Raw genomic sequence first — 22,261 nt, forward strand, 5'->3', positions numbered from 1 at the left:
TTCTTTTCTGCTCCATCTTGACCCAGTTTCAGCACAATGAGCTTTGACTGTAGCCTCAGGCGTCCATATCAGGAGAGCTTTTGTCAGGGTGGCTGGTCAGGAAACCCACCCTGAACCTGCACCAGTGCACCACCCACATTATAGTAACACTAACATGTCTGCAAAAGGTATATAGTAAACTAGCTCTGTTCTTTTGTAGACCGCCTGTTTCAGAGAGGAGAGGGAGGTTCTGGTGAATGGCGACTGCCAGTGGATCACGACCCTGCATTACGCCTTTCAGGATGATAATTACCTGGTGAGCGTCTGACCGTAATCGCAATTAATCATGATTACCAACTCTCACGCAGCGGCGCCATTGCTTTCAACGGTGGCCTAGACTGTTTTTAACGCCTAACACACACACAGTTAAATGAATAACAATATCTTGTTGTTTAGTACCTGGTGATGGACTACTATGTGGGCGGAGATCTGCTAACACTACTCAGCAAGTTTGAGGACAGGTTACCTGAGGACATGGCCAAGTTCTACGTGGCAGAGATGGTTCTTGCCATTCACTCGATCCACCAGCAGAATTATGTACACAGGTAAGTGTGTGTGTGTGTGTGTGTGTGTGTGTGTGAGAGTGAAAGTGACTGGGTGTATTGTATGTGAGTGAGTGCGTATGTGAAATACATCATACTGTAAAGATGCAGATCAGTTGCTTGTAAAACCTGTTTGCTTGCACTAAAGGGCTTAGCAAGTCAGGTAGTTGGTGGTTTACGCCGTTTGAATGAGTGCGTCTGTGTATACACACAGGAATTTTTTTTTTGTCCTTGCTCTTAGCTGGTTCATTACTCTACAGAGTATTTTAATGGCCACAGATGGCACTGATGTGTGGCGGTGCAGAGGGCTTTTCCTGTGTTAACCAGTTGGCATGGCCCGTACTGGACTGCTATCCGGTCCAGCTGAGCCCTTTTTCCTTCCTACTCCACGAGGTCCCGAATGCTCAGTGCAGCTTCCTGAAATGCCCGCAGCGATTACACAAAAGCTGGCACCACTGACAGCAAACAAAGATGAACCTCACCTGATATCATGTTTCAGGAAACCAACTAGAGGACCCATGGAGGTCTTAGATGTGTCATTAGCAGGGAAATGTGTGTTGGTGAAATACATAAAATCTCAGCAAAAACCTTTATCTTAAGTTCCAGTTAGTTTCCTAAATTGGTCTTGTGTCGATCGAAACTCTGAATGAAGGTCATTTTAATGTATTCACGATGCTGCACCACAGCATAGACCGCAGTTTGTTTGTTTATTTTTTTTTTGCTTTTGTTTTAAATTATATTCTGTATACACTCATTAAGCACTTTATTAGGAACACCTGTATACGATGAGTGTTTGTGAGTGTGTCGAATTCTACTGAATAAAGTACAATATACAGAATATAGTAATGAAAAAAAAATAATGGGCCTTTTAAACAGATAAATTATGTGTTCTGACCATGAATATATGGAAGTTGGTTACAACATGTTTACTAACAGTTTTGCCCACACAGGTTTAATCAAGGTCATGTTTCACATGTGCGCTACATCCCAGTGAAGGAAGCTTTAGTACTGAGATCACAGCATTCTCCTCGTTTAATGGCTAGGTCAGGTCCACTTATGATACTGAAACATCTCGGCCTTCTTCTGTTTCAGGGATATTAAGCCCGATAATGTGCTGCTGGATATGAACGGCCACATCCGCCTAGCCGATTTTGGTTCCTGTCTCCGGATGATGCCAGACGGCACGGTGAGTAAACCACAGCCACGGCGTCTCATCTGAACTTCATGCTCCTGCTCCTTATGATTATTTAAAACAAAACCGTTAGATGTCACTTCCCCGAGACAAGATTGTGTCATGTTTATGTATCTCTTCTTTGCAAAACCAGATTACATAGCAATTATAAATCACTATTGCGATCTGTGACATTTGCTACGTATTTTATTTATTTTTATTTTTTTTATTGTTACAATTTTCCTTTCCTCACCCAACACCCAAAACTAGATTTAAAAACAAAATAAATCAATAAACACACAAATTAAAAGGAAAGAAAATTAAATTATTTTTTCCCACACTGTTGTTAAACGTTGGTCTGGTGTAACTTTATACCATAGCGTGGTTGAAGGGTTGAATCTGATTGGTCAAACTTTGGGTTATAACATAAATAATGAATTAATAATAATGCACTTGTTCTAGTACTTCACATCAGCTCATTTACTACATAATCTAAGATTTGGATGTTCCACATCATTAAATCTAACTATAAATTATTTTTAAAAAAAAGCACAGCGTGTGGTTCCTTAATAAATTAGCTGGTGTAATCACCTGCTAATTACTGTGGTATAAGTCAGAACACTACATACTCCAGACTGTGCTGTTAAATGAAAATAATGCTGCATGTCATGCTGCATAATACTTTCCAACATTACCCACAATACCCCTTGACGACCTGCTGATGTTTTTTTTCTATCTTGTCCTATCAACTCTTTATCCAGACACTCAACTCATAGATGACCAACTAGCCAAGAGACTCGTCTCAGCCATAACGGTGTCCTTTAGGTTTGACTTGTTGTCTAATTTCGTTTCCTCTCCACTACTAAGTCAGAAAAATAAAGAAGCTCTTACTCTTTTGTTTTGAACATCAGACCATGAAATCTGATCATTTTTCTCCATCTATCATTTCTGCCAGCGATGTCCGAAGATGAAACACGGCGAAAAGGTGTCAATCAGTCAGCCCCATTAAAAAAGGGAAATTTTCTTTCATTTATCACACTGCTGAGTAATTTTGTAACAAAAGTTAAAGAATTTTGTTCACCGTCTTTGTTAGAAATGGTGATCCAGTCCGAACATCTTATTAAAGGTACAGAATGCAGTTACAGTGCTGTATCAGTGTGTCAGGCTGAAATCCTGATTAGCAGGAGAGATTTCAGCAGTGCCGTCCTGTTGCTTTGTCCCAGGTTGAGTTGTTGATACCAGCTGTGATTGAATCAGTTTCGAGGTTTCCTCATGTACTTTATCAGTGCAGCTGCCAAGATTATAGAAACGAAGGCTCTTTTAAAACAATTAGCTTTCATCACTGCATGTCATGTGATTATCTTTTACACTGATTGTTAATGAAGCTGTAAACCGTACTGATTGCTTCTGCATTAACCTTTAACTCATCAAGCTATCTTTTCACTGTGGCTTTGCTTAATCAGCATGATGTTGCATCACTGATTCCCTTCCATTGAAGGAAACAGAAGACATGCATAGTCTGAGTGTGTCTGAAGCGGTTAGTAGCATGACTCTGATAGCACAAAGAGGTGATCCCTTCTGGTGTGTGTGTCCCCGTGTGTGTGTCCCCGTGTGTGTGTCCCCGTGTGTGTGTCCCCGTGTGTGTGTCCCCGTGTGTGTGTCCCCGTGTGTGTGTCCCCGTGTGTGTGTCCCCGTGTGTGTGTCCCCGTGTGTGTGTCCCCCCGTGTGTGTGTCCCCCCGTGTGTGTGTCCCCCCGTGTGTGTGTCCCCCCGTGTGTGTGTCCCCCCGTGTGTGTGTCCCCGTGTGTGTGTCCCCGTGTGTGTGTCCCCGTGTGTGTGTCCCCGTGTGTGTGTCCCCGTGTCCGTTATCAACAGTAAGATTTTTAACTGGTGTGATTGAGGAGTTGCTGAAATCCTGTGTCCTCCACAACGGCGCCTCTCTGCCGACTGGTACCAATGTTCTTATGCTGCCGAAAGCCATGTCTATAGAAGGATTGGTGTTTAGGATGAGGTTTGTTCCTCAGCTAAAGTAGCTTCTGTTTCTGTTGCCATTGTTGCCCAATTCAACCCAAGACATTTTCTTCACTCGCAGCACGTGTTGCAGACTAATGATCCGGCACATTTATTCGCCCGTTTTTATCAGCATAGAACACTTGCTGTTTTAACGTTTTTATCCGATGTCCGATAATTGCTTTTATCAGCCAAGCCATTAGTGCATCAGTAGTATTTTCACTTCTCTGTGGCACATTGGGATTGTGTTTGCGTGAGTCTCTGGGTGTTTTGATGCACGTCTGGATTCTCTGTTCATACTTGTGTTGGGAAGGATGGTTCCTCAGAAATGCTGGCTGTTCACCTAGGGGAAATATTTTCCTTGGTTGTGTATCATAGACCCCTCTTGGGTATCAAACAGAAACATATATTAATGTTTATGTGGTTCATTAGCTTATTGCTTTTTAAATATTAGATGGTGGATTGTCTGTAAGAAGCCGCCATGCGCGAGTTTTTTCTTCCACTCTTGGTGCTCGATCATCCTCTGCCACAGATAGTTTGGCCAACATAAAACCTATCTACACATCATCCAGCATGGATTCTTTATACTTTGGCGAAGCCAAATGTTATTCTATTACTCTGAAGCAGTTCCTGTTACAGCGTTTTCAGATCTCCAATATTATTACTTAGAGCGTTTTTGGCTATTCATTTATTTATCAGTTGGAAAAGTCATCTCCAGGCAGACAGGTTTAATGGACTATTCTGTCTTGTCTTTCCTCATAGCTTTGATTTTTTTTTTATTATTATTTTTATTATTTTATTTTTTGTTTTTAATCTCAGAATAAAATGTTCCCAGTCTCTTTATAATTTGAAGGTTATTTAAAGATTTATGGTGGATCTCAAGTTCTAAAATGGTTCCTAATTGAAATGGTCTTTCTTGTCCGTGTTTGTGTGCAGGTTCAGTCGTCAGTAGCAGTCGGAACCCCGGACTACATCTCGCCAGAGATTTTGCAGGCTATGGAGGATGGCATGGGGAAGTATGGGCCGGAGTGTGACTGGTGGTCTCTGGGTGTGTGCATGTATGAGATGCTGTACGGGGAGACGCCTTTCTACGCCGAGTCTCTAGTCGAGACTTACGGCAAAATCATGAACCATGAGGTGAGCGCTGGGACGCAGTCTACGAAGCAGCACATCTAGCGTTGTAAACAACCTGATTTCTTCCCAAATAGAAAAGAAACAACGCAATTTGTGAAGGTTTTCTAGACATTCACCAGTTACGCTGCAACATGTTCTGTTGTTATGAATAATACATTCAGGCACTTTAGTGTATATAGATACATTATCAAGCTTTTTAACAGAACATTATCCAGCAGCCAGAGCTTGTATAGATCCCTTCAGTTATTGTGTGCACAGTTTACTGTACAAACATACAAGTCTTAGGAAGTACTTTTGTGCTGGTTTTACCACACCCTTCTCTGCTTCCCATAAACAGCACCTCTTAGAAGAGAAACGAACATAGCCATTAGATCAGAACAGAATAGACAGACAGATTTGCGTGTAATTTGCATGGATACAATGTCCACAGATTCATCTACAAGTCAAGCTCACAGGCTATGGCACATTACTACCTGTGGCTCTAAACACACCAACTGCTGCTGCTTTATTCCTCTGCTGTGTCATCTAAAAGCAATGCAAACTACATGGATGTCTTCAGGCCTGCAGAAAAGGCTGTTATTAAAATTATTGTCAGCCTAAAAGCATATTTACATACACTTTCCTTAAATAGAAATGTGCTTCTTTCTTATCTGGGCCATTATCACCGGTGGGAATGCGGCCACTTCCTGAACTAATACATGTCTGGATGTGGGGCAAGGTCGTTTACTTCTTTATAGTTCAGTTTTTGTTGTTGTTGTTGTGGAAAGTACAACACACCCATATAAACAATTATTATAATTAGCCTGTTTATTCGGTCGGTTGAAATAAAGGGGATTAGTCTGAGTAGTCCAAACTGTAGGTTTGTAAATATTGAAAAGAAGTAAATATTGTCATTTGGACCTGTTCTCTCAGTTCTAAAAAGCTTTAATAGCCAGAATGTTTTTATTCATGTTTGAGTTATAATACTCGAATAATCTTCCATCCATCCACCCATTACATTTGTCTTTCTTTTTCCCCAATTCCATTCTTTATTGATTTTCATATTATTCAATCCAGGATTTTATTTGTCCTATACGTTGTTATATACAGTGTTTAATTTGCAGTGAAATGAAAAAAAGTTCTGTGCAAAATATAGAAATACTAAATTATTTTAAATGCATGAAAAGACAGCATGCTTCATCTGGAGATTAAGATGCCTATAGCACATTCTTGCTGCTCTCCAGGAGCGCTTCCAGTTCCCATCTCACATCACGGACGTATCCGAGGACGCCAAGGACCTGATGCAGCGGCTGATCTGCAGCAGGGAGCGCAGGCTGGGCCAGAACGGCATCGAGGAATTTAAGAAGCACCCCTTCTTCTCTGGCATCGACTGGGAGAACATCCGCAGCACTGAAGCCCCGTACATTCCTGACGTCAGCTCTCCTTCTGACACCTCCAACTTTGATGTGGATGACGATGTACTGAAAAACCCGGTTAGTGTTTCTCCCTCTCGCTGCACCTGCCCAATAATTCCTACCTTCTAAATCTCATTGGATTTAGAACTGACATTTCAAAGACTTTGAAGGGAGGATTATTTAAAGCACTGAGACATTTATGATGATTGTTTAAAAGAGAAGGAAATTTGTGTATGCACTTTTGGTTTCTACTTCATTATGACTAGGGTTTTTAATGATGTTTCTTTATTCTGTTTTTCTTGAGTCTATATTTTTCCTTTCTGTGCAGGACATTGCGCCTCCCATCTCTCACACTGGTTTCACTGGTCAGCACCTGCCCTTTGTGGGTTTCACATACACTACAGACAGCTGTTTCTCAGATCGGGGTCAGCTCAGGCTGACAGCTCTGGCTGACGGGGGTTCAGGAGAGGAGCTGCAACCCCAGAAAGATGGTGGCTTGCAACTGGAGGCCTTCGAGAGGAGAATCCGCTCACTAGAGCAGGAAAAACAAGAGCTCAACCGCAAGCTCCAGGGTATCCAAACACACCCACAGCCTGGATTCATGATTTAAAGAAGGTCCATTTTCACACCTATTATGCAGTGTGTCGAGTCCAAATCAGAGCAACAATCAAAACTGTGGTTTCAACAAAAAAAACAGGAAGAAAATGTTTTCATAAAACTCTTGGACAGAAATATAAACGAACCTTAGTTAGCCAAGTGAAATGATTTCTGTGCAGAAATGACACAGATCCGGTGCTAAATAAACAATTGTTAGAAATATATCGATATATAAATTACAGTAATATTATAATTATTCGTATAGCAGGTTTGAAACATTTTCCGCATGTCATCTACAATTTTTCTCAGTTTTAGAAGCCAACAAACTGCAGCAAAGAGGAAAATGCACCAGGGTTAAATTCACGCAGCCTGAACACTGTATATTTAAAATGACTCTAAAAGTTCTACTATGAAGCAAACTGTATTTTATTGCATTAATTTTTTTTTTTTTTTGGATGGCATCTAAAATTACTTTCTCTCTTTCATATTATCAGAATCTACACAAGCTGTGCAGTCTCTTCACGGATCAGGCCGTGGCACAAGCACACTGGGTCGCGATAAAGAGATAAAAAAGCTTAACGAGGAGATCGAGCGCCTTAAGAAGAAACTAGCAGGTGAGAGGAGCAAATAGTAATGAGCCATCCACAGGAAGCAGAGTCATATACATCTGCATGCAGTGACCAAATAAGTCTGAGGTCTGTCTGATTCATGAAGGACATGCACATTCTTAGAAGTCATTTTTCCCGTTAGGGTAATAAAATGTGAGCATGTTAATGAATCATCGGCATTTTTTTTTTTTGGTGGAGGTTCGTATGTGGTCGTATAGTAATCACATGATTCAGATGATTCACTCTGCTTGGTATTTGTTCCCCTTAGACTCTGATAGGCTGGAGCACCAACTGGAGGAAGCAGTGACTTTGCGACAAGACTACGAGAGCTCCTCCACCAAGCTAAAGGCATTGGACAAGCAAGTCAAAAACCTTCGCCAGGAGAAAGAGGACATCAATAAGGTATAGACACGCATAACCACAGACCGGTTTAGGAGAATTTCCCTTCATATAAGACTGGCTTTATTTAAACTAGGGCTGAAATACAAAAAATTCAGCAGCATTCATTAGGAAATTATGGTCATGTATAAAAAATATCTAGATCCTGGCACCTGATAAAAGGTTATGAACGTACACGTCGAGGGAACAAGGTTTTATCCACAAAGGTGTGTGGAGGAAATTTTATAACGCAGCCCAAGCACTCTCAGCAATCACTTTGATTCATTATTAAAAACATGCAAACGTATGGTCAAAAATGGAGAAAAAAAAATTTCACTTCATGAAATGCTCCCACATTTTGTCCTTCACTGTTTAGTTGACTGTACAGTGGCAGTGTGATCATTTGGGTTCTAACCTTCTTGTTGTTTCGTAGAGTTTAGACTAATGACTATGACTAATGCACCCACATAATGAAGCTTAACAGCATAGCTAAACTATTTGTTTACATGTCTAATTACATATTTGTAATAGTTGTGGGCAGAGAATGGTGTTTTCCTCCCTTACTACATTTTAAGCTCAGTCTGTTTGCTCACAACCAGTGAATAAAACTATGTGAAAATGAAATGCCTGTTAAGTTAACTATAATATTGACCGTGAACTATTACATATATTACATCTGGCTTTTCTAACACAGAAAGTCCACTTCTGAAAACCGGTTCCCACCAAAAGCATTTTTAATCATTAAATTCTCAGAACAATTATCCTTCAATTATAAACAACCTTTCAGTCCACAGCACATGCACACTACTCACTCTCAGCTATTAAAATCACGAGCTGCAGATTACATATCAGAGCTGTTTGTTTCCCAATTGTTTGGTGCCCAAAGGAGAAGTAGGTTCAGGAAGCTGCTGATGGATTGGGCCAGAGCAATTCTATTCTTTCGTTGGCCGATCAGAGAAAGGGGGAAGATGACGTGATTACATTTGTTTCATACATCCTTCTGCCTGCTAAATTACACACATCAACTGCAGATGCATTCTGATCTTCAGTAGGAGTTGCTTTTCCTGTGTAAATAAATCGGCTTCTATTGATGGCAAACTTTTTTTATTCTAAGATAAATGCAATGCACAAGGATGTGAAAACTGAGTGAAACGTAGAACAATACAGTGCAAAACTGTCATGTAATTCCGCACGTGCTGAGATGTGAGAAAAGCCAGAACTCATAGTTAAAGGGGCTTTTAGGGGCTTTTTACACCTGGTCACTTTATGTGTTTTCTGTGATCGGATAGCTGTCTGATCGTAAAAAGACCAGGTGTAAATGCCCTCCGAAACGTTTTCGAGACGGATATAAATCCGATCGTTCAAAAAACTTCAGGAGGTGGTCTGGGATGCATTTCAGATGAAACTGGACAGGTGTAAATGAATGTGGTTGTTCAAGCCACATACGTCAGCGCTATACTCCTCCCAAACGGAAGTACGTCACTCGCAGGTGACTCACGAATCGTGCATCGCTGTTAAGTAAATGCTGTTTTTTGTAGCATAACCGTCGTAACAAGTTTTTTCATCTTCTTTTTGATTGCATTCGTGTTCCATTTCAATTACCCCGGAAATGAGGTAAAATATATTTGCATATTGGGTGGGAGTAGAAAGATCGGATTGATATCCGATTCGCCAAGACGCATTTATGTAGCCTAATGTAAATGGAACAGATTTAACAAATCAGATAGCTATCCGATCAGAGAAAACACATAAAGTGACCAGGTGTAAAAAGGCCCATAGGCAAAGACGATAAGGATTAGGGCTACACATATCAGGAAGTTCAGGGTTACCTGTATTAATGCACCATATGATCAGGATGTATATTTAGAGTTTTTACCTTCCCTCATTATAAAGCCAATATGTAAAATACAATGTTTCCTCCATATGGCACATGAAAAAGCTTATATCTCCTGTTCCAGTCTAAGCTTCTCTTTCACCCAAATCTTCACTCTTTTTTTCCACTCCATCTTAATGCTTATATAAACACACTGCACCGCTTTATCATAGTTAATGTCAGCATACTCTCACTCAGCCAAGGGCAAGGTTTTTGTCCATCCCATTACATTTTGTTTTAATCTGAGTTGTTCTGCTCCTCCACTCGTACTCGATCATCCAGTCAATTCAACAGACCAGCATTCTCACTTCTTCACATTGCAGTTTTTGCCTCTTGTCTTTGAGAGCAGTGTTGCAGCAGGTTGATAATGCACTCATTAACTGCAGCATGTCCTTCTCTTTTATCATCGAGCTTCCAATCCTCTTGACAATTTCTATTTCTCACTCAGCCTCATTTTCAGTCAACTCTCTGAGGCAGCCTGGGTACTTTCTTTTCTTACTCATTCTTTCTCACTTTCACATCATATTTCTCTGTAGCCATTCTCACTTCATGCCTTTTCTTCTTTTTTTTTTTTTAACATACTCTTTCACCACCAGCACTACCTGGCTCTCTCTTTCTTTATCTCCTTTCTCAACGTATATTGTGTCTGAATCCCCAGCAACTGGTGGAGGCTCTGGAGCGCCTGAAGTCTCAGACCAAGGAGCTGAAAGACGCTCACCAACAGAGGAAGCTGGCCATGCAGGAGTTCTCCGAACTGAACGAGCGCATGGCCGAGCTGCGCTCGCACAAGCAGCGGCTCTCACGCCAGCTCCGCGACAAGGAGGAGGAGATGGAGGTGCTCATGCAGAAGCTTGATGGTATGCGCCAGGACATTCGGAAGACCGAAAAGGCCCGCAAAGAGGTGAGTACAAATTAGAGCGTGCATTAGAAAATGTAATTTATATACATTTAATTAACTCCGATGTCATTTGTGCGTTGAAGTGCCATCTTGGTGTTTTTCTTTTTTTTTTTTTTTTTGCTGCCAGTCAGTTTCAGCCATGTTTCATGTTGCAATATTTCAAACTCAGCATAACACAAAGCTTCTCCTGGGGCAGCACACTGCCAAACAACAGCTCGGGAATGTACTGCATTGCTGGCGTTCCTTAGTGACACAACAGAAACGCAGAGAGAAAGTCGAGCCTGGCCTTGCTTAAAGTCAGCAGGCTCAGATCTCCGGGGGCGACAGCAGGAATGTCTCAGCTCTCCCCCACTCGCTGTAGGCCTCCTCTCTGACCCTCCATGGACCTGCATGCTTAACCAGAGCCAGATGGGCAGCACTGACTGGCTTGAGTGCAGGACAGGGAACATGCTTTGCTCCCTAAGCCTTAAAACTGAACCCACTTTAGATCACTCAGTTCATTTGGTTCCTTTAAGCACAGTGTTTCTCGCTCTTGTCTTTTTTTTTTTTCCTTGATAGTTATGCGTCGATTACTATCACACATCCATGTGCATAGTGTCCTACAGATTTAGACATGGTTAGACTTCTGTGATCTAATGATGTCTTGATATTGTGGTAAATGATATTGATTTCTAAAAGTATTGTTTTCTTTTTTTTTTTTTTTTTTTTTTTAAACTTCCTCGTTCTTTCTAAATACTTTGGAGTAGCATGTGGTCATCAGTTAGAATCCTTCACCTGCTGTAATTTTAACATTTTCTACTGTGCAGTCTGAAAGCTTTTGTGAACTTTCATGATAGCATATTAAATTCTAGTGAAAAGTAAAAAAAAAAAAGAAAACTGAATTTGAAATATATGTGAATCGCAGACATTTTGAATAGCTGATATCTGGTCTGTTTTGGTGTAGCACATAGCTAACCAACTGATGTCAAGATTCCTCTTTACTGGGGTTAGAAGGTTTAGACATTCTCATTGCAAATCAGCCTGCTTATTGTTAGCTACAGTGTGTGTGTTTGTGTGTGTGTACATAAACATGCGCATAAGTGTGATGTTCCAATTGTTCATGCATTACTGAGGGAAGGCCTTATGACGGCTGCACAGGATCACTATGTTGGATTAAATCTCCCCTGAAACGTCAAATTACAACCATCACCGTGTCATTGAAATCAGGCTAATCAGTATCTCTCTCTCTTTCCCTCTTTCTTTCTTTCTTTCTCTCTCTCTTTCTCTGTGTGGGTGTTGTAGCTGGAAGCTCAGCTGGAAGATGCTCGTGCAGAAGCTTCTAAGGAGCGAAAGCTTCGAGAACACAGTGAAGTTTACTCCAAACAGCTGGAAAGTGAACTGGAGACACTAAAGGTTAGATATCAATCTGTACACTGTCATATTGTCCCCACTTTCATTCCATTTTAATGTTTTTTTTTTTTTCCCCTCAATACCTCTTCTTATTTTGTTTACCAGCCTGCAGCTAGTGTTCTTCAGTTTAACTTCCTTCTGGGTCTGGGTCACCTTTCTTCTCTCAGGCTAGATCATTCCATCTCATTTCCTCCCCATATCACCCTGCTTTCTCCTTGCGCTGTCCTCCAGACTGGGGGGGGGATATCCTGCCTGTTTATTTTTAACTCTGCTGTTTGTCTTGAGGGTTTTTTTTCATCATTTATTTTTGTTGGGGGGAACGGAGGTGTACAGTTGGCCTAAATCAATGCGTCTGTCTTTTTGTTTGGTCTCATTCGTATATGGACCTGTCCCAATTGTTTTTTTCAACAACTTAATGTGTGTGTATGTATGTATGTGTGTGTGGTGTGTGTGTGTGTGTGTGTGTGTCTATATATATATATATATGTGTGTGTGTGTGTGTGTGTGTGTGTGTGTGTGTGTGTGTGTGTGTGTGTGTGTCTGTGTGTGTGTATATATATATATATATATATATATATATATATATATATATATATATATATACATATATATATACATTATATACATACACACACACACACACACACACACACACACACACACACACACACACACACACATATATATATATATATATATACACACACACCACACACATACATACATACACACACATTAAGCATATATATATATTTATTTAAGTGTATATATTTAAGTGTATATAGTATATTCTGAGCATGTACCTTTAAATTCCAAGGCTCACTGATTAAAACAGTCATTGTGAGTAAGCAGAAATTAAAATTACACACTTTAATAGATTTAAAAAAAAATTAAACACATGAATTTTCTTTCTTGCTTTTTGTTCGAGTAAATCACTGAGTAGGAACTATTTAAAAAAAAAAAAAATACAAATGTATATGCTTAAATTTGTCATTATATAGATTTCTTTATATTTTCGTTGGGAATTGGTCAGCTATGTTTCAAAACTCTTAATGTTTGACCAATTTATATCGTACGTAAACAATGGCTATTTATACCGAATGAGTGTCGTGTGTCCTCTTTTCTACAACGTTTTCTAAAATGTGCATTCTCCACGCTTCTCTTTTTTATCTGGTAGGTGAAGCAGGGCACCGGTCGAGCTTCATACATGAGTGCTGAGACCCAGCAGGAGCTGACTAAGGCGAAGTCTGAGCTGGATAAGAAGATACTGTTCTATGAGGAAGAGCTTGTAAAGCGGGATGCCTGCCATGGCACAGAGCTCAAAAACCTACGCAAAGAGCTGCATGATTCTGAGAGCCAGCAGGTCTCCCTGCAGAAGGAACTGCTTGTGCTTAAAGACAAGGTGGAGAAAGCTAACAAGGAGCGGTAAGAGGGCCAAAATTGTGCACAGGACTTCATCTGTAGCTCTCTATAGCATTGAAATCTGTAACTGAGGTCGTCTGGACGGCCAACATGAGCACACAGGGTGTTCGTTTGCAAACAAAAAGATGTCTCTGTACATGAAGCAAAGAAGAAAGCATACAGAACAGTGCACCTGTGACATGTATTTTACTTACCAAAATTCCATGTTCATTTTTGAGCCTTTCGGATGGGGATAATACGGATGTGTCCACACCTTTTGATTGGTAACTCTTAACCAAACCCCACAACATATATGTTGGCTTTTTTGTCTGAAGTCATCCATACGCCACACTTTATGTTTAATAACCTTTACATCCGAACAAATGTGGACACCTGACTATATTAAAGCAGTATGTATTTCTTCTCTAAACTATTGAGTTGGAAGCTCTCTGTGCTTTAACATTATGGCTTCCCTTCACTGCAACTAAACCCGTTTCGGCATGAATTAAGTGCTCTGTGAACAAAGCAAGCTCTATAAACCTGTAGTTTGCTGATGTTGGTGTGATGCCTGAACCCCACTGAGCACCTTTGGGATGAACTGTAATGCCGTCTACATCCCAGGGTTTCCTCATCCAACATGAGTGTCTGACCTCACTAATGCTCTTGTGGATGATTGGAATTCCCAGTCACTTTCCAAAATCTAGTGCAAAGCCTAGAAGGGTGGAGGGTATTATAGTTGGGATTAAAGTCCTGTTAATGGCCATGATTTTGGAATGCTGAAGCATATAGAGGTGCGATGGTCAGGTATCCACAGACCTTTAGCTATGTAGTGTATAATAATATGCTATGTTTGCCATTTAAGACGAATGTTTTCTGTTGTGTGGTGTTGTGTCTCTGGTTTATGTGTTACTTTGTATTACAAGTGTGTTACAAGTATGTTTCTATACATAACAGGCAAATGGAGATGGACGAAGCTCTGGGTTCCATAAAAGAGAAATTTGAGCGTGAACGCAGCTTGCTGACCGAGGAGAACCGCAAGCTGACCTCTGAAACAGACAGGGTAGGTGGCAATGTGTTTAAGAGTAATGGTCCTCAAAGGTTTCTGGTCAGGTCTAAGCACTGACTCTTGACCTCTGCCATCAATTCTCTCCAGCTATGCACGTTTGTGGACAAATTAACAACCCAGAACAGACAGCTGGAGGACGAGCTGCAGGACCTGGCCTCAAAGAAGGAGAGCGTTGCACAATGGGAGGCACAGATCGCTGAGATCATTCAGTGGTATGGACATTGCTTCTAATTTTCTCTTTTAAAACTTCCTGCCTGATGATACATCCATATTACATTTGGCTGAATCCTAACCTGTGTATACTGTGATGGTCTGTATGTGTTTGTTGTATAGGGTGAGTGATGAGAAGGATGCTCGTGGCTACCTGCAAGCTCTGGCCTCAAAGATGACAGAGGAGCTGGAGTCACTGCGCAGCTCTAGCCTGGGATCCAGACATCTGGTACAAGTGCTTTTCTGCTCCGTTTTAGTAGCCTTGTACAGTATACAGTACTGCGTTTGACTTCCTCCTACTTTTTCCCTCCATTCTCCTTTAAATGTTATGCGCTCTCTCTCTTTCTCTCTCTCTCGCTCTTTCTCGCTCGCGCTCTCTGTTGCTCTCTCTCTCTTTCTCGCTCGCTCTCTCTTTCTTGCTCGCTCTCTCTTTCTCGCTCGCTCTCTCTTTCTCGCTCTCTCTCTCTTTCTCTCTCGCTCTCTCTCTCTCTCGCTCTCTCTCTAACTCCTCTGAGCCATAACACAGTAATGCTGCACTGCTGAAATAATTAAAAGCAGGCTAAGTATCCTGTGTACCTAAAAATGGCAAATCTAATAGAACGTAAGGAACAGAAATGACATGTTGCGGATTTAGGTGTGGAAGGAGATCACATCTGATCTGGGATCCTTCAATAATGAGGTTAAGGGCATGTAATGAGAGAGTGAGAAAGATATGGCTGATTGCTGTTGCCTCACTAAACTTGTGATCCTTACAGGACAGCTAGTTCCTGAAAACATGTTTGCTGGGGTTTGTGATCTCTAGAGTGCTAAATGTAACATTAGAGTACACTGACAGCTGTGATTTGTTTAAGGTTTTGATAGTAGAGTCTGAGAACAAAACTAAAAAAAAAAAATCCCTTTGCTAGCTGTCAAACAAATGAGAGTTAAATTCAGTTATACAGTGTTCATATAGAGTATATATTGAACTGTGCACTTACAGCAGTTCAAGGGGTGCGTTTGACTTCTTTATACGAAAATATGTTATGCTAAAAGAAAATATACAGTGTTTGGAGCTGTTCCTATAGAGTCTTCTAGAAAATGTAATCAGATCTGTGAAGTGCTGTTTTCTTGCCTGTTAACCTAGCAAAGTTCTGGATTGAGCACCCCTACCCAGAAGTCTTTGGTGGCTCCTCGGAGCACAAAGCGGGTGAGTGCAGCCATCAAACGTCATGGCAATGAGGATCCGAAGCATGAGGAAAAAAAGGATAGCTTTCATGGCTGCTGTTATTCATCTGTCCATGCTTTCTCCTCAATTTTGACTATTTCTCAATTTAGACCTAAAATGGTTTTCTTATTTGGAGGACTGTGCAGAGGCAGATGAATGAATGTTTTATGTTTCACTGCTGAATGCTGATGCTCTGGGATCAGTGTGTATCCTGCTCATTCCCAGCTATCATCATCTGTTTAGTGCAAGAGACTTGGAATCTCTTTCCAAGATGCAACCTGCATTTGGTTATTTGGATCAGTGATCCGATTGCGATCTGTAAAACAACTGGTCTTTTAATAGCGGTGGGTTTTATATAGAGAACTATACAATTCAATGTATTATTTTGTAAATGGCCTGGGAATACAGACCTTCACTTGGACTAGAAAGAAAGAGTAGCAAACGCGCACTTGGTACACTTGGCATCAGACTTTACTGATAGACAGTTCACTTCTGTTACATATAGCGCATCTTATAGCATATAGCAACTCAGTGTGAGAAAGTTGTGAGTTCAGGGTGTCCTTGAACAAGGCCTTTAACCCTCAACAGCTCGTGTAGAAAGGAGATAAATGTAAATGTAAATTCATATAGCTACAGAATAGCGAAAATTTTATTGTCAAATATTAGCATACTCATTTTATCGGCATACTGATTTGCAATCATTTTGTCCCTGTTTTTTCACATCGGATCAAATCTTCTGAGCACATCATCTGAAAGTTTAATTTCCGATATGGCTTTTTGAATTCTTTTGTGTTTTACCGCCAATGATATTGAATGATTTATTGAATGAATTCAGTTGTTAGTGCATGAATTTGAGGAATGTGGAGGAACCGCTGATTGTACTGTAATCTGAGACTTTATGTTTTTTGATCGTTCACTGCTTTCCATTAGCTGCTGGAGTTACGCTAGCCAAAATATTCTCCCCGTTGTGTTCAGTACAGGACAAACATTAGTGAAACAAGACAAGAACTCTTTCTCTCGCAGATTGGATTTGTAATCAGTTTTGCATGACTTAAATTCCAAGCATTGTATTTGTATGCTTCACATGCATGTTGCAGCTTCCTGCCTGCACAACCCAAATACCAGATAGCAAACATTAGATGTTTAAATTAAGGAGTTATTGAGATACTATAAAATGTAACATGTAAGTGCTTTAGAATTCTCAAACCTGATTGGTCTTGATTTAGTTACTATAATGAAACATTTAAATGAAAGCACTTGCTGTAATGCGTTCGATTAAACCGAGTAAAGTTGATCGTTCGATGACCATTGTCCTTCTTGAAACAGGATCCCTTGTGGAAGGTGCGACGCAGTCAGAAGCTGGACATGTCCGCTCGTTTAGAGCTGCAGTCAGCTCTGGATGCTGAGATACGAGCCAAGCAACTAGTCCAGGAAGAACTACGCAAGGTCAAGGCTGCCAACATCTCCTTCGAGAGGTCAGTGTTTTCAGTCCTGTTCAGATTTCTGTGACTCACTCCCAGAGAATTCATTGCAGAACACAGAAATCGCATGCTCTGTCTAACAGAATTTCTTAAAGGTCTTCTTAAAGGTTATGAAGTAAATGTGTTTTTTTTTTTTTTTTTTGTTTGTTTGCACAACTTGTGTGTGTCTCACCTCTGAGCCCTTACTTTCTTCTGTAGCAAACTGAAAGATGCAGAAATTAAGAACAGGGAACTGGAAGAGCAACTGGAAAGCACGAAGAAAGACCTGGAAGAGAGCCGCACACGCTCTGACCGAGGTGATCTTACAACTCAGTTCCTGTTATTGTTTTCAAACCAACAGCTGCTACTCACATAATCTATCAGTGAATGATGTTAAAAATAAGTTCTCTATAGATTCTCTAGAAGACATCTGCTTTTGCATGTGAGCTTATGTTTTAATCTTGACCTTTTTGAACACGCAAATGTTTTATTTGTTTCACTGCAGGTCTAAAACTTCCAGACTTCCAGGACTCCATCTTTGAGTATTTCAACACTTCTCCCCTGGCCCATGATCTTACCTTCAGAGTGAGTTTTTCTGTCTATATGCTTGTTTCGCTGTCCAGCCTTAACAAGCTTCTGTATGTTTATACAGTCCTAGTTATAACCTCCAGCAACCTAGCTTTCATGCTGTTAATAATATCTATATTAAAAAGAAACGGTTTATTTAACATGGATGTTCTCTTTAAACGGTCAATTACTCCTGTAGTTGGTGTGAAAATTTAAACGGGAATAAAGAGCTTTGATGCCCTGGATTACAGTTTGTAAATTTGGAAGTCGGGCCAGATAAATTTGAGGTGCTTTGTACTTTCCCCTAGACGCACTCAGGCTGTAATTGTGTCTCCCGGCCATGTGATACTGCAAGCTAAGTCAGTCCAGTAAGAGCAGCTAATGACCAAGCACTGTCTCTTACACAATTACACAAGGCTTAAAGAAACAATCTGAGAGCCTACAGCTGACCATGTGTGTGTGAAATGAACCTGTCTTCTCAGCAAAGACCTTCACATGCACTAATGAACACCTGCCTGGACAACTGGGAAGCTCATACTGGTTGAACATTACTGCCAGATCATATCCTAATTCTCTGATGCCTGATTTCAGTGCTTCGTATTTTGGGAGGAACCGACATGGTACCTGGGTTACAAGTTAGAGCAGTTATGAATCAATAATGCACACCACGGTGAGCCCAGGATAAGTTAAAAAAAAAAAAGGCTGTATGATCTGTAATTTTATGTTTGTCCCTTCCCCCAAAAAGGACTCTGTCTCTTCCTCATCTGCATCCTCTCTGCTAGCATTTTGGGATGAAGTAAGTTGGCTGCTCAGAGCCCCTCTCCACTCCTGTTACCTTTAACGTCTATCTGAGAGGAGCAGTCAGCAGACAAGTGGGGTGCCTCTGTATTCGTTCATATTTTTTCAAGATTATTAGATCTAAAACTTGTCTCTCTTTAAAAAATGACAATTTGATTTGTTTGAGTTTTATTTAGAATTAAGTTACACAATTCGTGCATCCTTGAGATCCTAGAAGTGGACCATCTTTTTGTCTGCTGACGATCTTTCCCTGTTGTAATTTGCCCAATCCCACATCCCTGCCAAGCTAATTGTAGATGCTAAAGGTTAGCAAGTCATGGTGTAGAGCTTCCTTGAGTTTGCATTAACCATCACTTGTCTCTTATCTAACCCTTTTAAAAGGCTACTATGAAACCTCTTTAGTCTAGTTTGCTAGATTGAATACGCAAACTGCAAGTCATGCTTTCATTATTAGGAATTCAATAGGAAAAATGTATATGCTTTTATATGGGATTATTTAAGTGAGGAAAACATGACTAAATTGTGTAGTGGTTTTTTTTTGTTTGTTTTTTTTTGTTATATTTAAAATATTAATGATTATAATATTATGTGAATAAAAATGAAATGAATGCTACAAGCCCAATCTTAACAATGTAGACATTAATACTGTACCTCTAAATAATCTGAAGTATATTTCCAGATTACGCTTTTGTTGTAATTATTTGAGTATAATTACTATGCTGTATATTGTGAGATTTGTAAACATAATACTGGCTTAATGTGTCCTATGCAGTTGAATGTGTTTTTAATGTGTGAAATGTTTTTTTGTTGTTTTTTTTTCACCGCACACTTGAACCTTTCTGATAACGCCCTGGCTTCCTGGTTCAGTGTATTTACTGTAGTAGTACTTATGTAAGCTGAAGTAGTTCTCCATCATTTAGAGTTATATTCTCATGACTGTACTCGATAAATCTAATCGATAAACCTGCTTAATATTTAATTAAATTCCTTATTTGTTTGAGCAAATGTTTGACGCTTCAAGTCTGGATCTTCATTGTGATTAGTATATTATTATTAGTGTGTATTGTGTATTTTTTGGTATAATATGTCCAGGTGACTGCTCTCCCATATTAAAAAGTGGGACATTTTTGTGCCATATTTAATGCCTAAACACCAGCCTAGAGAAACACTGTGCTAATTTTCACTCGAGTGTTTCTCTCCCGTATCCAGACTAGCTCAGTCAGTGAGGTTGACGCCACACCTCAGAAACCCGAGGTTCCCTCTTCCTCACCCTCAGCAGCTTCAGAGCAGGATGTGAGTGTCCACCTTATACTTCCTCTAACATTCCAGCTTTGTGTTCACTTCCTGTCTTAGACCAAAGTCTGCATAAGCAGATTATCATGCCATAAGTCTTTTACCTATTTTTAAGATACTTTTTTTAAGTGTTGTATAACGCACTGGTTCTTAAAGTAGAGCTCGGGGACCTCCAGGGGTCTGTGGAACAATGGCAGGGGATCAGTATTTATTCCTTCACTCATTTAAAATGTCTTTTTTTTTTCCTCATTTTGTTACAGATATTAAACGGATAACCTACAATTATCAGTTATTATAATTATTACATTCTTATAATTATTAGCCTCATTGGCTGGTTCTTTATATTAAGTGCATTTATTCTAAATCTCAGTAATAAATTATTTATCTAATTGTAAAATAATGTCAACTTGGGCCTCAGAAAATAAATTTGAATTAATTTCTATAAAGAACATGATATTTGAATAGTATGATTAACAGTAAATGTACCAATATTTTTTTTTACAAACAGAATATTCAGTATATTCTGAGAAAATTTTGGTTAATGCGACATGAAATGACGATACTGTAGTATGCGAAACATATTATTTTAAAATGGGTAGGATTTTTTTTTTCCTTCCCTCTTTTACACACTTTCATGTCAGTGAATATTCACATTTCATCAAAAGTTGTGCTTTCAACCTTTTCAGGAGCCTGTAAAGCCCCCTGCAGTTACTCCAACAACTCCATCTCTACCTTACCAGTCATCACTGCTCACAGCACCAAAGGTATCACGGTGTATCATGGCATGTTTCTCCTAACTCCAAACATATTCACAATGCTGATCTTCTTTTAATGGCATTCACGGATTATTTGAAAAGGTTTGGCAGCTTCTTATCAGGTCCTACTGCTGTTTGTTTCCACAGCCTAAAGCTCACCAGCTGAGCATTAAGACCTTCTCGAGTCCAACACAGTGTACCCACTGCACATCTCTAATGGTGGGCCTGATCAGACAGGGCTATGCCTGCGAGGGTCAGTACACTACACTACAGCTCAGATTGACTATTACACAAACAACTGTTATGCATATTCATGGAATAAACTTGTGTTTTTGATCTTATTATATTTTTTAGTGTGCTCTTTCATTTGCCATGTGTCCTGTAAGGACAACGCTCCTCAGGTGTGCCCTATTCCACCAGAGCAGGCCAAGAGGCCGCTGGGAATTGACGTGCAAAGGGGCATTGGCACAGCCTACAAAGGCTTTGTCAGGGTGAGTGTCTAAACTGCTATACCTGACTGAATGTGCAGTGTTTCTCTAAATGCTTTTTATATTCAGGCGGCAGGGATGTACATCTGAAATGTCTCTCATTTTCTTGCTATTCTGTCAGATCCCAAAGCCTACTGGAGTGAAGAAGGGCTGGCAGAGAGCATATGCTGTGGTATGTGACTGTAAACTCTTCCTGTATGAGGTTCCTGAAGGGAAGTCCACCCAGCCTGGTGTGGTGGCCAGCCAGGTCCTTGACCTCAGGTGAGTTTCACTTACTACTACATTCCTGTGTATTTTCCTGCTGTGTTGCACATTATTCTCACCCTTTGTGGGTTTTTTCCTCTTTACAGAGATGAGGAGTTCTCTGTAAGCTCTGTGTTGGCATCAGATGTGATTCATGCTACCCGCAAAGACGTTCCTTGCATATTCAGGGTAATGCAAATTGTTCATAAAGTAGATGCATAGAATGATAAATGCCCTCCTTCCCTGCGTTTGAATCTTGAATCTTGACTCACTTAGGTAACGTCGTCCACATTGGGTTCTCCAGCGCGGGCGGTGTCTCTGCTGGTCTTGGCTGAGAGCGAGGCTGAGAAAAGGAAGTGGGTGGGCATCCTGGAGGGTCTGCAGAGTATCTTAGCCAAGAACCGCCTGAAGAACCGAGTAGTTCACGTCCTGCACGAGGCCTATGATAGCAACCTACCTGCAATTAAAACCACACTCTCTGCAGCCATCATTGGTCAGTGTTTTTGTAGCACTGTATTTAAATGATCTATCTTATCTGGGGTTATTGATATTATATTTTGTTAAAAAAAACATGTTATGTTTTTTTTTCTTCTTTTTTTTTTCTCTAGACCGAGAACGAATAGCGTTGGGCACAGAGGAGGGTCTATTTGTCGTGGAGGTTACCAGAGATGGTACAAGTCTTACATACTATACACTCTAAACGGGAATTTTAATCAGTTTATTAATCAGTAGCCATGGTTTTCA

General features: G+C 40.3%; 1 protein-coding gene across 3 annotated transcripts in view; it reads left to right on the forward strand.

Annotated features, from left to right (window-relative positions):
- cdc42bpb (CDC42 binding protein kinase beta (DMPK-like)) overlaps positions 1–22,261 on the forward strand; it is a 55,476-nt gene that overhangs the window by 27,677 nt on the left and 5,538 nt on the right. For 2 of the 3 annotated variants that reach the window (XM_060866606.1, XM_060866605.1), the window contains exons 4-28: positions 200–295; positions 436–584; positions 1,674–1,767; positions 4,698–4,898; positions 6,119–6,367; positions 6,618–6,861; positions 7,381–7,500; positions 7,763–7,896; positions 10,404–10,646; positions 11,925–12,035; positions 13,210–13,457; positions 14,388–14,493; positions 14,587–14,711; positions 14,833–14,938; positions 17,240–17,388; positions 17,593–17,690; positions 17,879–17,958; positions 19,948–20,031; positions 20,718–20,795; positions 20,934–21,039; positions 21,141–21,277; positions 21,396–21,535; positions 21,625–21,706; positions 21,794–22,010; positions 22,126–22,188. In XM_060866606.1, the coding sequence (XP_060722589.1) occupies positions 200–295; positions 436–584; positions 1,674–1,767; positions 4,698–4,898; positions 6,119–6,367; positions 6,618–6,861; positions 7,381–7,500; positions 7,763–7,896; positions 10,404–10,646; positions 11,925–12,035; positions 13,210–13,457; positions 14,388–14,493; positions 14,587–14,711; positions 14,833–14,938; positions 17,240–17,388; positions 17,593–17,690; positions 17,879–17,958; positions 19,948–20,031; positions 20,718–20,795; positions 20,934–21,039; positions 21,141–21,277; positions 21,396–21,535; positions 21,625–21,706; positions 21,794–22,010; positions 22,126–22,188 (3,460 nt within the window). Of the gene's footprint in view, positions 1–199; positions 296–435; positions 585–1,673; positions 1,768–4,697; positions 4,899–6,118; positions 6,368–6,617; positions 6,862–7,380; positions 7,501–7,762; positions 7,897–10,403; positions 10,647–11,924; positions 12,036–13,209; positions 13,458–14,387; positions 14,494–14,586; positions 14,712–14,832; positions 14,939–17,236; positions 17,389–17,592; positions 17,691–17,878; positions 17,959–19,947; positions 20,032–20,717; positions 20,796–20,933; positions 21,040–21,140; positions 21,278–21,395; positions 21,536–21,624; positions 21,707–21,793; positions 22,011–22,125; positions 22,189–22,261 lie in introns of all 3 variants that reach the window. The other variant, XM_060866604.1, reaches the window with a different exon arrangement.

Source organism: Tachysurus vachellii, chromosome 3, assembly GCF_030014155.1.
Source record: "Tachysurus vachellii isolate PV-2020 chromosome 3, HZAU_Pvac_v1, whole genome shotgun sequence".
Taxonomy (NCBI): Eukaryota; Metazoa; Chordata; class Actinopteri; order Siluriformes; family Bagridae; genus Tachysurus; species Tachysurus vachellii.